The sequence below is a fragment of the Lithobates pipiens genome, unplaced genomic scaffold, assembly GCF_037356315.1.
Source record: "Lithobates pipiens isolate NorthernLeopardFrog02 unplaced genomic scaffold, aLitPip1_a1.2 Scaffold_16, whole genome shotgun sequence".
Classification (NCBI taxonomy): domain Eukaryota; kingdom Metazoa; phylum Chordata; class Amphibia; order Anura; family Ranidae; genus Lithobates; species Lithobates pipiens.
This window is the reverse complement of record NW_027507748.1, coordinates 394,255,305-394,271,273: the sequence shown is the minus strand read 5'-3', so window position 1 is coordinate 394,271,273 and position 15,969 is coordinate 394,255,305. Positions and strand designations below refer to the sequence as shown.

Here is a 15,969-nt window from a genome sequence, read left to right as displayed (position 1 = left end):
TGTCACATGATCTATCATTACATATAGACCCTTTTGAAAGGCCCCAGGGGCTGCAACACCTGAGCAAGAAATACACCTAAGCAAACACTGCCATGAAGACCAAGTAACTCTCCCAAACCCAACACATCACCCAAAGAACACCATCCAACTGTTTTTCAGCAGTCGGGACTAGCAAACTGGGCAAAGTTGAGGGAAAGAGGGATGGTGCTAAATATAGGGATATTCTTGAGCAAAACCCATACCACTCTGTGTGTGATTTGCGGCTAGGACGGAGGTTCACCTTTCAGCAGGACAATGACCCCAATGCTAAAGCAACACTTGAGTGGTTTAGGGGAAACATGTAAATGTGTTGGAATGGCCTAATCAAAGCCCAGACCTCAATCCAATAGAAAATCTGTGGTCAGACTTAAAGATTGCTGTTCACAAGCGCAAACCATCCAACTTGAAGGAGCTGGAGCAGTTTTGCAAGGAGGAATGGGCAAAAATCCCAGTGGTAAAATGTAGCAAGCTCATAGAGATTTATCCGAAGCAACTTGGAGATGTGAAAAAGCCGCAAAAGATGGCCCTACAAAGTATTGACTTTAGGGTGGTGAATTGTTTTGCACATTGGCTTTTGCTGTTACTTTGTCCTATTTGTTGTTTGGTTCACAATAAAAAAAATAATATCTTCAGAGTTGTGGGCATGTTCTGTAAATGAAATGATGCAAATCCTCAAACAATTCACGTTAATTCCAGGTTGTGAGGCAACAAAACACGAAAAATGCCAAGGGGGTGCATACTTTTGCAAGGCACTGTACATTTGGAGAGGAGTCAACAAAGCCTATGATGAAAGGTACACCACTACTATGAAACACAAAGGTGGATCACTGATGTTTTGGGGATGTGTGAGCTACAAAGGCACAGGAAATTTGGTCAAAATTGATGGATATATGATTGCAGTATGTGATCAAAAAATACTGGAGGAACATTTGCATTCAGCCAGGAAGCTGTGCATGGGACGTACTTGGATATTCCAACATGACAATGATTCAAAACACAAGGCCAAGTCGACCTGCCATTGGCTACAGCAGAATAAAGTAAAGGCTCTGGCGTGGCCATCTCAGTCTCCTGACCTCAATATCATTGAGCCACTCTGGAGAGATCTCAAACGTGCAGTTCATGCAAGGCAGCCCAAGAATTCACAGGAACAGGAGGCTTTTTTCCAAGAGGAATGGGCAGCTTCACCATCTGAGACGATAAAGAGACTCATCCACAAATACCACAAAAAGACTTCAAGCTGTCATTGAGGTTAAAGGGGGCAATACACGGTATTAAGTACTGGGGTTTGTAAACTTTTGATCAAGGTCATTTGGGTAGTTTGTGTTGTCATTATGATTTAAAAAAACTAAACACAGTTGATTGATAATACACCAAAACTAACCATGAGTAAAAGAAAAGTTTTTGTGTTATCATTCATATTCTCTGAAAAAAGGCCAATAAATCATAAATTCTGCCAGGGTATGTAAACTTATGAGCACAGCAGTATAAAGTCATTACTAAGCTTATACTGTCACAATCATGAAAATATATGCATAAAATATAAATATTGAGCCAAATGAAATGAAAAAAATGGAGCCAAACATAGTAAGTGCATCCCTTTACAACCAATCGGGGAAACCAATTGCATTTTCTAAATTGCACCAGTACTTCATCCATGGTGGTACTGAACCACCTACATTACAGTCCAGGCAAACATTCATATAAACCTTATGATTTCTATATTATACATTTCAAGTCACCTGATCTATAAGGTATTTTGTAAAGGTCCACATCCACTTTAGGGCATAGGCAGAAAGAATCTGTTTAACAGGTCTGAAGTCTACTTGAATCCATCTGCATTGCTGATGATCTGGAAGTCCTTGGATGCTGTCCCTGACAGCCTGTTATGAAGAAAAATGTTAGGAAAAGCTAAAAAAGTACAATGAGTACAAATGGTGTTTCTACAACTCAAAGTGAGAGCCTCAAATTTCTTTAATACAAAGTAACAATCACATATATAACAAGATCTTACAATCAGTTTGAAGTGCACATGAATTTCACACTAACCTTGGATGCTGAGATTTCAGAGTCAAAGTCTTCCAGGAGTGGGGCTTGCATCATGTGTGCACTGGCATCCCTGGGCAAAATGAATGCCCTTTCTGCTGCAATCAATTGGTTGTTTTGTGGCTTCACTGAAATATCACTAAACAAGATGGAATATAAGAGATCCACAAAGTGTTTTGACATCTACTCAAATTGCAGATATAATTAATTACATCTAGTAAATGATCTGCCACCCAGTACAAAAAGATTGTTAGTGTTAGCAAACAAAACTAACAAGTAGAACAGATAATAAAAACAACCTATTATCACAGTACTTTGATGTTCTTTTGCAATGGAAGGCAGAATTTACCATTTAAATAAATCTGTGCAGAAATCTTTGGCAAATGTGACTCATATATTCATAGAGTCTTACTGAACACAGACCCATATGTGCAGGCTTGGCAGATGGGGTTCTTACCTGTGTAGTTGAGCTGCTATTAGGCCTGGTTCACACTAGTACGATTTCAGATACAACTTGAGTCGCACAGAATCACATGACTAGGGAAATCACATTGTTTTCAATAGTACCCATTCACATCAATGCAACTCAGTGCAGAGCAATTTTGGAAAAGGTTCCTGTGCTACGTTGGTGCAATTTACAGTATGATTTGGTCCCATAGACTATGCAAACCTAATACAAAATGTAATCAAAGTAGCACATAGATAATTCCACTAAACATTGGGTCAAAATAACATCTTAGTAGTGAGAAATGAGGTGTAGTTAAATAGTCTGTGCTTAGAGCCTGGTAAAATAAAATGGTATCTAGTTTGAGCACTCAGTGAACCTGATTACAGTGTATCTATTTTGTTTCTGAAACAAACTTTAAAATGAAAAAAAAAAAGCCTTTTTAAATTCAAAGTGAACCTTTGCCCATGCCCTCTTACATGTAAGCTCTGAATCACTAAATAGGACTAAGGACTGTCCCCACTGCCATGTGACAGTACTGGGCCAATGACCCAGTCACATTGAGTGTTGAGAAGTATAGTGTTACCATACCTATATTAACATTTACTGTATTTTAAAGTGATTGTAAATGTATTAAAAAAAAAAGTTCATACTTACCCGCTCTGTGCAATGGAATTACACTGATCGGCCCTTTCTCGGTTTCTCTGCTGGCATTTCTGGCTTCTCCTCTCTGATGAGTGCCTCCATAGGTAGCGGCTTCCTAAGGGAGCACTCGTGTGGGCTGCCCCCGAGCCTCCTTGTCTACTCTGGCCCAGCCACCTTCTCTGTTGCCACTGGTGTTTATTGACAGCCATTGGCTCCCACTGCCTCAACAAAGCCTGTGAAACCAGGAAATGAGGGGAGCGAGTTGCTGCAGATGGGCACAGCACTGGATTGAATGAGCTCTCAGGTAAGCTTGGGTGGAGGAGGTGGATATTAGTACCTAAACATTTTACCTTAATGCAAGAAATGCATTACACCCCTGGGCCACCCCTGGGCCAGAGCCAGACAAAAAGAAGTAGCAGTGGGGCAAGGGAGTCAGGCTTACTGGGCACAGGCAATCTGGTCAGGGGGGTACAGAGCCCATACACTAGTAAGGAGCCTAGGTCCCAAGCATAAATTCCTGCATATATACGCTTTGTGTGTGCTGCACAAGAGCTGGGACAAGGAACACTACCTAACAAGTAAGGGCTGTTCGACAAGTAAGGGGGTTGTGTGTGTGCCTGTGTACATGTGTGTATGTGTGTATGTGTGTGTGTGTGTGTGTGTGTGTGTGTGTGTGTGTGTGTGCACATGTGCCTGTGTATCTGTGTACATGTGGGTGTGTGTGCCTGTGTACATGTATGTGTGCGTTTGTGCCTGGGTACATGTGTTTGTTTGCCTGTGTACATGTGTGTGTGTGTGTATGTGTGTTTGTATCTGTGTACATGTGTGTGTGTCTGTGTGTGCGTCATATATACACATGTGACAGAGGATGAGAGCGTACAGCTGTGAGGGGAGCTGCGAATGTACAAGTGTGAAAGGCGGCTGATGAGACCATACAGGTGTTAGGGGGGCTGAGAGCGTACGGGTATGAAAGATGGCTGCAAGCGTACAGGTGTGAAAAGGGCTGCAAGCGTACAGGTGTGAGAGTGGCTTTGAGCATACAGGTGTGAAGGGGGCTGAGAGCATACAGGTGTGAGGGGATTGAGAGCATACAGGTGTGAGGGGGCTGCGAATGTACAAGTGTGAAGTGGGGCAGAGAGCATAGAGGTGTGAGGGGGCTGAGAGCGTACAGGTGTGAGGGGGCTGAGAGCGTACAGGTGTGAGGGGGCTGAGAGTGTACAGGTGTGAGGGGGCTGAGAGCGTACAGGTGTGAAGGGGGCTGAGAGCGTACAGGTGTGAAGGGGGCTGAGAGCGTACAGGTGTGAAGGGGGCTGAGAGCGTACAGGTGTGAAGGGGGCTGAGAGCATACGGGTGTGAGGGGGGCTGCGAATGTACAAGTGTGAAGCGGGGCAGAGAGCATAGAGGTGTGAGGGGGCTGAGAGCGTACAGGTGTGAAGGGGGCTGAGAGCGTACAGGTGTGAAGGGGGCTTTGAGCGTACAGGTGTGAAGGGGGCTAAGAGCGTACAGGTGTGAAGGGGGCTGAGAGCGTACAGGTGTGAAGGGGGCTGAGAGCGTACAGGTGTGAAGGGGGCTGAGAGCGTACAGGTGTGAAGGGGGCTGAGAGCATACAGGTGTGAAGGGGGCTGAGAGCATACAGGTGTGAAGGGGGCTGAGAGCATACAGGAGTGAAGTGGCTGCAAACGTACAAGTGTGAGGGGGGCTATGAGTGTAAATGTACGAGGGGGCTGAGAGAGTACAGGTGGGAAGGGGGGCTGCGAATGTACAAGTGTGAGGGGGGCTGAGAGCGTACAGGTGCAAGGGGGGCTGAGAGTGTACAGGTGTGAAGGCGGCTGAGAACGTACAGGTGTGAAGGGGGCTGTAAACATACAAGTGTGAAAGGGGGCTGCAAACGTACAAGTGTGAAAGGGGGCTGCAAGTGTTCAGGTGCAAGGGGGGTTGAGAGAGTACAGCTCTCCGGGGGATTTTTTATACCAAAGACCAAGTAGCATAATACATGTTGGCCTATGTTTATGAAGACATGTTTTAAATTTTTCTAATTTGATGTTTCATAGCAGAAAGTAGAAAATATTGTACTTTAATTCTTAGGAGTAGGTGTGTAGGCGTGAATTGGGCAGGCTTGTAGGGGCCCCATAGCATTACTTTGCCTAGGGGCCCATGATGCTATTAAGATGGCACTGCATTAAGGTAAGAAAAATAAATTAGGCTTTAAAATCATCACCAACTACTTTAAATTTATCACCAGTTAAACAGATAGAAAGCACATTTTTACTTAAAAAATATCTAGATTTTTTTTAATACAATATCAATAAAACACTGCATGTTCCAAAATACATATGTACATTATTTAGGTATTATCATTAATAAAAAAAAGTTGCTAAATGAGAAGTAGAGCTTGTTTGGCTGTACTTCTTCTGTGGATAACAGGAGTGCAGTTCGTTCTGCACTCCTGTAACCTGTTTTCAGCAGACAGCAGGCTGAGGCCCGCTGTCAGCTGACATCACAGAGATGGCCCTGGCTTGGGAAGGATCGAGACCATATGGTCGGGACTAGCACTTGGCTTAGCCTCTCAGCAATCCAGTGAGAGCCTGAGATGGCTGCTCCCACCCTCTCCACAGCCCAGCGCTCCGGTGAGCTAGAGGGGGTAGAGCAGGGATATGTGACTGACAGAGAGAGTGAGAACTGAGCAATCTGCAGTGTTTGAAAGCTTGGTTCTCAGTGTTATGCCGCGTACAAACGACCAGATTTTCCGGCAGAAAAGGTCAGATGGAATCATTTCATCGGATATTCCGATCATGTGTGGGTTTCATCTGACTTTTTTTCAAAAATTCTGATGGACCTAGAAATAGATAATGTTTTAAATCTTTCTGGCGGAATCAATTCCTATTGGGAAAACCATTTGTATGCTATTCTGATGGACCAAAAACAATGCAAGGGCAGCTATTGGCTACTGGCTATTGAACTTCCTTTTCTAGTCCCGGCGTACGCGTTGGACGTCACTGCGTTCTAAACTAACAGACTTTGGTGTGATCGAGTGTAGGCCAGTCTGTTTCAGCGGAACTCCAGCGGAACTCTGCTGGAAAGACTGTCAGAGTTTATTCTGAAGGAAACCCGGTCGTGTGTACGCGGCATTAAAAGGGGCAGGGGATGGATGCAGCATTGGACCAATGCTGCATCCCCCTAGCTGAATATGAACAAAAAAAAGAGAATTCCATACTAAGTCGAATTGCTAGGCTCATAGCTTAAATGTAAAAATGTCCCTAGGGGATAATAGATTTACTACTTCTTTCTGCCCCCTGCTTGTTCCCTCAAGAGTGGCATATGTATGTAACAACTGTTTGATAAGGTCTGTGTAAAAGAGGCAGCAAAGCAACTTAAGGAAGAACACTGAGAAAACTTTTGAGTACTGCTAGTGCCCTAGTAAGCAATAATGATTGTATACATATTTTTGGAAACCTCATATATTATCACTATCACTGTCATTAAAGATAACTGCCATAGAAAGAGGTAACATTTTATGAAATGTTGAAGTTTAATAAAAAAAAATATATATATTTATTCATTTAGTGTGCAATACATAAGATTTGCATTTTTAATTAAGAATTAGAGGCTAAAGCTGGTTTAAGTTGTTGAATTCACTAAACCATAACAAAGCCAATTATTATGTTGTAAAATAATTTGTTGAAAAAATGAGAGATTCATGCTGATGAATAATAACTTTAGTTCTTACTATTTCATCTTTTGATTGATCACAGAAAAACCTATATTGCACTAAGAGACTTTTTTGCAACCAACTGTACAAAGATAGAATTTCCGCTTTGTGCCATTTAATTAGATTTTTTATGTTTCAGTCGATGTCAGTAATGTTAAGTTGTCTTGCAAAAAATAAATTCATAAAATGAATGAAATGCTTTTAATGTTTTAATTTTTTGTTCCTAGCGAACATTGCATGGAATTATTGAGAATTAGCACACTTACTTCGTAATCAAAGGGACTACTTCATTTTCAGTCACATCTTTCTTGGATGTACAGCCAACCGTCTGCTTACCAGAAAGGAAATTCTGGAATTCTACAATAATATCTTTTTTCCATAAATACGAATAGCTCCTGAAACCCTGTAGAAGTGCCTATAAGAGAAACAGTTTTACTCATTGGAGGTGATATTAAGTGTCCTGGCAAGATAAAACAGAGTTTTGGCTAAAGTTGTCAATGAGCTAAGTGTTTCTGTTGCTTTGTCACTTCTCTGTGCAATCATTTTCCCGTTCCAAAAGATGAGAACATTTCTTTCTATAACTTTATTGATCTGCTACAGTACTTAAGTAACACAATTAAAATATACTTTGGAAGCCAACTCGTACTGCTTTACAGAGTGAGATATATTTTATCTCTCATGTGCAGAATAGGCCATGTCTATGGCATCACATTTCAGTTTTAAAATGACCATTAAACTAAAATGCTACAGTATAGCATAGAGATATTGATCGGGAATGAATACGCGAGTGCAGGGTTTGTCAAAACAAAGCATAATTAATGACAACATTGAAGTTTTTCCTGCGGGCCTTATTTTATATGAGTGATTATGTGTATGAAATACATCGAAAAAGGACTGCTAACCAATTTCCACATGAAAAATTGGGCCTCACTTTCACTGATGACACCTGGATTAGGGAAGAAATGTTTGTTGTTTTAGAAAAGTGACTACAGACCGTTTTTTTTTTTTGTTTTTTTTTTCAGTTTTTTTCTTTAAGCTTTGGATATAGTGTTGCAAGGTTTAGAACCTGTGTAAAGTTTATCTGCTAATCTGTGATCCCATTGGTGTGATTTCCTTACACTTCCTGCCCCTCACAGACACAACAAGAAGTACATATCATATGAAAATAATGCCTGGTGCACACAATGAGATTATCGGATGAATGACCATCCGTTAATTGTTTTTGCATGCTAATCTCAGATCAAACCTGAAGTGTTTACTAAAGTCACAAAAATTCTCGTACGACAGAATAAAAATTCAGAAGTGATGTCATGTGTTTGTATTTGTATTGCATTTTTGAACGACAACTGTACTGTTTAAACAAAAATCGTACGATCTGGCATCGTACGGAAAAAAAAAATTGTGTATGTCTGATCCTGTATAATTTCTGCAGTCTCAGATTGTCTCCTGTATAATTTTAGCAGTCTGTCTCCTGTAGCATGTCCGCAGTCTCCGATTGCTTCCTGTAGCATGTCTGCAGTCTCTGATTGTCTCCTGTATAACATCCACAGTCTCCGATTGTTTCCTGTAGCATATCCACAGTCTCTGATTGTCACCTGTAGTATGTCCACAGTTTCTGTCTCCTGCATAATGTCCGCAGTCTCCGATTGTCACCTGTAGTATGTCCGCAGTCTCTGATTGTTTCCTGTAGCATATCCACAGTCTCTGATTGTCACCTGTAGTATGTCCACAGTTTCTGTCTCCTGCATAATGTCCGCAGTCTCCGATTGTCACCTGTAGTATGTCCGCAGTCTCTGATTGTTTCCTGTAGCATATCCACAGTCTCTGATTGTCACCTGTAGTATGTCCACAGTTTCTGTCTCCTGCATAATGTCTGCAGTCTCTGATTGTCTCCTGTATAATGTCCGCAGTCTCTGATTGTCTCCTGTAGCGTATCCGCAGTCTCTGATTGTCACCTGTAGTATGTCCGCAGTCTCTGATTGACACCTGTAGTATGTTCACAGTCTCTGATTGACACCTGTAGTATGTCCACAGTCTCTGATTGTTTCCTGTAGCATATGCGCAGTCTCTGATTGTCACCTTTAGTATGTTCGCAGTTTCTGTCTCCTGTATAATGTCTGCAGTCTCTGACTACCACCTGTAGTATGTCCTCAGTCTCCGATTGTCTCCTGTATAATGTCTGCAGTCACTGATTGTCTAGTGTATAATGTTTGCAGTCTCTGATTGTCACCTGTAGTACGTCCGTAGTCTCTGATTGTCCCCTGTAGCATGTCTGCAGTCTGATTGTCACTTGTAATATGTCCACAGTCTCTGGTTGTCTCCTGTAACATGTCCACAGTCTCTGATGCTCTCCTGCAGTATATTTGCAGTCACTGAACCTTTCCTGTAGTATGTGTATTAATGTGACACTTTACTTGCTCAATTATTTGGAATTGCTCCACTGCTCACTGAGTGTTAATGATGTGCATTAACTTGTAGAAACCAATCTGTGAACAGTAGTAATCTGCTGTAATCTCTAGCAACCAATCAGTGAGTGGTAATGATGTGCTGTACCCCTAGCAACCAATGAGTGAGTGCTAATAATATGCAGTAACCTCTAGCAACCAATAAGCAAGCAGAAATTATGTGTTGGAAACTTTAGCAACCAGCCAGTAAGCGGTAAGGAAACCTCTGGCAACCAATTGCAATCGCTGTGTGATCTGCTGCAGTAAACTGATTTTGAGGGGGGGGCAAGAAAATGTTTCCCCAGGACCCAATCAATAACAAAGACAGCCCTGCTCCCCATCCTTCCTTCATCCCTGCCATGAGAACACAACGGCTCTGTGGGAGGGATTCCCCCATTAACACTGGCTGCGTTGATGCGGGAATCCAGCACATTTTTTTTCCTGCAACCAAAATCACATAATCTATAGCATGCCTTAATGCTCCTATACATTATCATACAACACATATAATTACATAAGAACAGTATTAAACCGATGCAGTCACCACAATTAATGATTGATAAGCTAGATGTTTCTCGCAGCTACCAAACAGATTCAGACTTATTGCAGTAACTGCATTACAGAGAACTCAGAGCAAGATAAACTCAATTCATTGTCTAAACAAAGTAAAAAGTCCTGCGCAAATGGTGCCACTCAAAAATAAATGTATAAAGAAATATAAATGTATAAAAAAATATAATATATAAAGTCAATAAATCAAGGTGTACACACCGATGTGTGAAAACAGTGAAAAATAGGAGAAAAGGCGGGACCAGCTGTTCAAAAATAGATAAATCCAGGCTCTCAGAACTCTCACCTCAAAGATGGAATAATCAGGCAAAGTAAAATAACCCCAGAAGATTCTCCTTAATATTTCTCTATGTAATAACCAAGGAATAATAGATGAAGCCTGTAGTATATCCTTCTGCCACTAGAGGGCCATTTCCAATACTTGAATACAACACTGCAGCTTGTAATTCCGTGGTATAGAGCTTGAAAAAAAACACAGAGGAGAGGGGGAGAGGGAGAAAGAGAGGGGGACTCCAATAGTGTAGTAGTTGAATGAATGGACAAATTTATTAAAGCATAAAAAATGGACTCTCACATAAGCAAAAAAAAGGGTAACACAGAGCAGATAAAAATTAAGACCTGGCGTTTTCAGCCAGTCTTACGCTGTTTCCGGTTGTCCTACGGCCACTCCCTACGCGTTACGTCACGTCATGTGACTTCTTCAATGGGGATCCCCATTGAAGAAGTCACATGACGTGACGTAACGCGTAGGGAGTGGCCGTAGGACAACCGGAAACAGCGTAAGACTGGCTGAAAACGCCAGGTCTTCATTTTTATCTGCTCTGTGTTACCCTTTTTTTGCTTATGTGAGAGTCCATTTTTTATGCTTTAATAAATTTGTCCATTCATTCAACTACTACACTATTGGAGTCCCCCTCTCTTTCTCCCTCTCCCCCTCTCCTCTGTGTTTTTTTCAAGCTCTATACCACGGAATTACAAGCTGCAGTGTTGTATTCAAGTATTGGAAATGGCCCTCTAGTGGCAGAAGGATATACTACAGGCTTCATCTATTATTCCTTGGTTATTACATAGAGAAATATTAAGGAGAATCTTCTGGGGTTATTTTACTTTGCCTGATTATTCCATCTTTGAGGTGAGAGTTCTGAGAGCCTGGATTTATCTATTTTTGAACAGCTGGTCCCGCCTTTTCTCCTATTTTTCACTGTTTTCACACATCGGTGTGTACACCTTGATTTATTGACTTTATATATTATATTTTTTTATACATTTATATTTCTTTATACATTTATTTTTGAGTGGCACCATTTGCGCAGGACTTTTTACTTTGTTTATTCTTATGTGATAGTTGGTGTTAACTATTTTGTCCCGTTGCATTTTTTAGCAACACTTGCACTTTTGTATCACTTTCACTGTGGATTTTGTATTGCTATAATTTTTACTTTTCCATTTTTTGACACGTATTTAGTCATTTTTGCACGTTTGAGCACTTAATAGCGCGAGGGTCCATTTTTCTCAATTCATTGTCTACTTTACAAACTTTAAAACAGCTGCATTATTTACTGGAGTGGAGATTTCAATTCACTTCCTGTCCCATAGCCAAACAGGAAATGAGAGGAAATCCCCGCAAATTAAAGGAATTCCTTGGGGACGCGCATGTCTGTAGAACTAGTGCCCACATAACTCTTCTCATTTACCATAACTGAGTTAGAAGATGGCTTACTTCTCAGGCAACAAAGAGAGGCTTTGTCATATTTCAGAGAGAGTTTATTAATAGGTGCCACAGCAAGCTAAATGAAAAGTACATCACGCTGCAGAAACCTTGACTAGTGAAATGAAGGATATTCGATAGACGTCTAAATGCTAAACAAAACAATAAATGTCAGGATTGTTTTATTAGTCTAAGGAACAAATCATTAGCTTTACCTCTATAACCTATCCATCTACAGTAAGGTACATAAAAACATTTGTCAGGCTGAAGATTTGATTCATGGAGCAGTACTGCCACCATGTGGTAAATAAGAAGATATGCATACAGCAGTTTGCTTGGGACAATAATATTGTAAATTTCTCACCTGACATTCCAGAATACCGCTCTCAACTTGCTGGAGAATGAGACCTATGAGTTGTAATGCTTCTTTGTCTTCTGACACATACTCTTGATAGCCCCCCTGTAACATACAAATAGCTGATTAAAACTGTAGCTGCTGAAAATGGTCTTTCCAAAGAAAATTCTGCTTAAGGTGATTGAAGCCACATTAATGCACATGCCACAACAGAGTTGAGTACTGCTTGGGCCTTAGAAGAAGGGGGTAAGCCCAAAAGCTCGTCCTGAAACTGTAACGGTTAGTGCAAATAAAAAAAAAAAAAAAGTATCACGGATAGTACTTAATAGTTTTGTTTAAATAAAATTCAAATTTCATAGAGATCACAGAATTAATTTCAAGTTCCATTACATGGGGATTAAACAGAGATATGCTGCCTTACAGGAGATAAGACATTTGATGCTGGAATTGCAGTTTTCATAATTTGAAATTTGTTAAGGTTATTTCTATTTTTTTTTATGGAACTTTGAAAAAGGTGTACTGATAATTTCTGTGCATTTTACTTGTTATCCCATTCATCTCTATGGTGCACATTTTGCCAATATGCAGGGAAAATATTGCTTACAGGACAACAAAACAGGCAATAAATAACAAAGCACACACTGTATGCACGGCGCCTTTGATTGCAATTGTACTAAATGCAGCATTTTCTGTGCACACTTTCATGTGCATTTAAAGTGTAAATCCATGTAAACTTTTTTTTTTTCCTTTTGGAAATAGTAGAAAAAGCTTAGTCCGGTTTTTACTGTTATCTAGGGTCTGTTTGTCACAAACATTGTTTAACCACAAGAAATAGATGGAAATCTGCAACAGCCTGGTATTTATTATTACTTTAAAGTGATTGTAAACCCTTTTTAAAAAATCCTGAAAAAAAAATAAAATCCTGCAAGACAAAGACATAATGAGCTAGTATGCATAGCATACTAACTCATTATGAATAACTTACCTGAGAACGAAGCCCCCGAAGCGGTCCTCCGTCTTCCTCTTCACCGCTGCCATGGATCCCGGACCGACTTCCGGGTCTCGCGGCTCCGGCGCTGTGATTCGCTGGAGCCACGATGATGTCACGCCCACGCATGCGAGCCGAAGCTCGCGGCATATCGCCGCGATCTGCGGCCTTACCCACATATCATTTTACCATCAGTAACAAATCTCCAGGTATTGAAAAAGGTTTGTTGCCTGATGTTTTGCAAGGCTAATTTTCCCCCTGTAGAAGGTGAAACGAGTACCAATGAAGAATCCTCACTACAGTCACAGAATGTGAAATCATATTTCACATCATCAAAGTGGCTAAGTGGGAGAACAAAGCACGAGCCTTGGCGTTAGGGCCCTGAGCAAGAACATTTAGGTTTTTATTTGCATCTTAAAGATATATGACCCTACCTAGCCTTGCAGGAGCTTAAATCATACATTTTTCAAAATTCTCAACTGTCATGCGAATATGTGTGTGTTTGCCTTGTTGATGTGGTGGCCACAGATAACATTCTGACAACTTACAGGGACAGTGTACATCTAGGCATGTAGAACCAAAAATGCTAGGTTCCACGTAATCTTTCTATCAATGACACGAAGATCTTTGACTATTTGAGAAAAAGCAGTGCATACTGACCATTCTGTGTGTTTTGTTACAAACCTTCTGGACCAAAAATGTATTCTACTGAAAACTAATCATAAATCCCATCACTCAGCACAATGCAAGAACAAAATTGGTGTGCATTTGTCTAGATTTAAATGTGACAACATATACATTTTATAAACAAGACTTCTATGGAAAGATCTGACTTTACGTGTTGCCTGCATAAAGAATACACATACCTGCCTGTAAAATGAATTTGGCTACATTCAACGGTGTTAAGGTAATCTACCTATGCATGGCTAATTACTATATCACCACAAGCAGATTGTTTTAGAATTTAATGACAATGAATCCATGTATGCAATACAAATGTCTTCCCCATCCAATTGCTATCTAATCTGGCATTGATCATTCATGAAGCAAAATGCATTCACTGATCCGCGTGACACATGTCATTAGGTGACCTTTCTAATTGTGGCTGCATGATCTGAAAGTTTGCCATAAGTAGCAAACAATTGTACTGTCCTCACCAAATGTTGCTGAATACAGTTACAACGTTTCACAAGCAATGTCATTGTTTGAAACATTGCTTACAAATTACAGTGATAATGTTTGAGGACTAATTCATAGTTACCTCTACAGTTGAAGAAAGTCCCTGTATATGTGATCCTCGAAGAAGAAACATTTTGAGCCATTCTTCTATATCTTCCAATACACTTGTATCAGAGGTGCTCCGGTCAAGAGGTGGATTGAATGCAACTTCTCCATTAATTAGTTCAACATCAATGTTCAGTATGGGAATGTGCTGTAAAGAGGTCACAAAACTTCACCATGTGATCATTACATACAAAACTAGCCTTATTTTTGTTTGTTTTTTCAATTAAAATAGCTGAATAATATATTACTGGTGTTAAAAATGGATTATAAAACTGGACTGCAAGATGATTGTTAACATTCTGTGAAATGTAATACATTTACACTATAGTGCTATAGTACTATATAACTATATACCAGTTGCCATCACAATTTTGAAATAAGCAAATACAATGGGATATTAACTTAAATGATCTGCTGTTATATACTTCAGTGCATTTCTCTGCCATATCATGTGATAAGTTACATTTATAATACATGAGCTTTAGGGATGAAAGAAAAGCAATCTTACTTCATGGTCCAGCAGTGTGTTTAGCAGTGCAGCCAAGCTGGATATAGTTAGTTTCTTTAGGCCTTGTAGAATTATAGCATCAATGTGCATTATAAATTCCTGCCATGCAGGTGATGCCTCACTGATCCCACAAGCAACAAAGGACTGCTGAACAAGGCTGTGAATCCTGTGCCCATCAGAAAGCAGCAAGTTCTCCAGATCGTACTCCATTTCCCTAAAAATATACATACAGTAAAACAAATAAGTGGCATAGCAGTGTAATTTATCAGCAAACACACAATGACATCAATAATAGCTCAGTGGTCAGTACTGTGTAGCTTCCACCAAGGCTCTATCAGATCAATTATTATATGAAACGTATATAGTCACCAACAGTTTGTACAGCACTTAACAAAATGGACAATGTTTTTAAATGTTTCCCCAGTTTGAAATGCAAGGTTTATTGTAATGGCTGACACCTGTAGGCTCCCAAAATTTGGCACCCAAAGTAAGATCCATCTATGCACTGCTTTTACTGTTTATATGAGATAACTATAATTTTAGTGATGAGAGCAAAAATGTGTGGTCAATGGCTAAATAAGAAACAGCAGCTCCTGTTGATCTGCCGTCAATAGACGCAAACCTACTATGACTAATGGTAAATAGTATGCAACCACTCTGAGCTAGCTAGGAGTCTTGGGTGTTCACTGGGATATTTTGCAGCTACTGTATAAGGGCCCTTTCACAGCACATGCAATGACAATCAGAAATCCATCTACTAGGCTGAATTCATAGCATCAAGTTGTATAAAGCCCCATACATACTATCAGTTTTTCTGCTGAGTTTTTCCTTCAGATTTACCAAAACCATGTAGTGCAAGGGCTTGCCTGATTGCATACAAATTGAAATTCCTAAGGTTTGACCTCATATTATATGGTTTTGGTAAATCTGAAGTAAAAACTCAGAAGAAAAGTGGATATTGTGTATGGGGCTTTAGTGTCTGCTTGGTGCAAAAAAACACAGTGTGCTGCAACATGACTTTAAAAAAAAAAAAAAGTATTTTGGTTCCAGGTGTGAACCAAACCAAAAAATGCACATCAATGTAATGCCTTAAAAAGATGTAGGTCAGCCTTGACCCCTGGCCTTGGCCGAAGGGTCTTTGTTAGTTCATAATTCACACTCTATGACACATTTTCTTCTGTTTTTTTTGCACAAAATCTTGTGTCTAGTGCTCATTTCTCCTGCATGGGAA

At 40.3% G+C, this 15,969-nt stretch overlaps 1 protein-coding gene across 1 annotated transcript in view; it reads right to left on the bottom strand.

The window, feature by feature from the left end:
- The window catches only part of LOC143983065 (uncharacterized), a 695,051-nt gene that overhangs the window by 616,640 nt on the left and 62,442 nt on the right, over positions 1 to 15,969 (bottom strand). Inside the window, exons 19-24 of the mRNA XM_077482312.1 lie at positions 14,739 to 14,952; positions 14,208 to 14,378; positions 11,968 to 12,063; positions 7,148 to 7,296; positions 2,086 to 2,221; positions 1,779 to 1,919 (exon numbers count right to left, since the gene is read on the bottom strand). Of these exons, the coding sequence (XP_077338438.1) occupies positions 1,779 to 1,919; positions 2,086 to 2,221; positions 7,148 to 7,296; positions 11,968 to 12,063; positions 14,208 to 14,378; positions 14,739 to 14,952 (907 nt within the window). The remainder of the gene's footprint in view (positions 1 to 1,778; positions 1,920 to 2,085; positions 2,222 to 7,147; positions 7,297 to 11,967; positions 12,064 to 14,207; positions 14,379 to 14,738; positions 14,953 to 15,969) is intronic.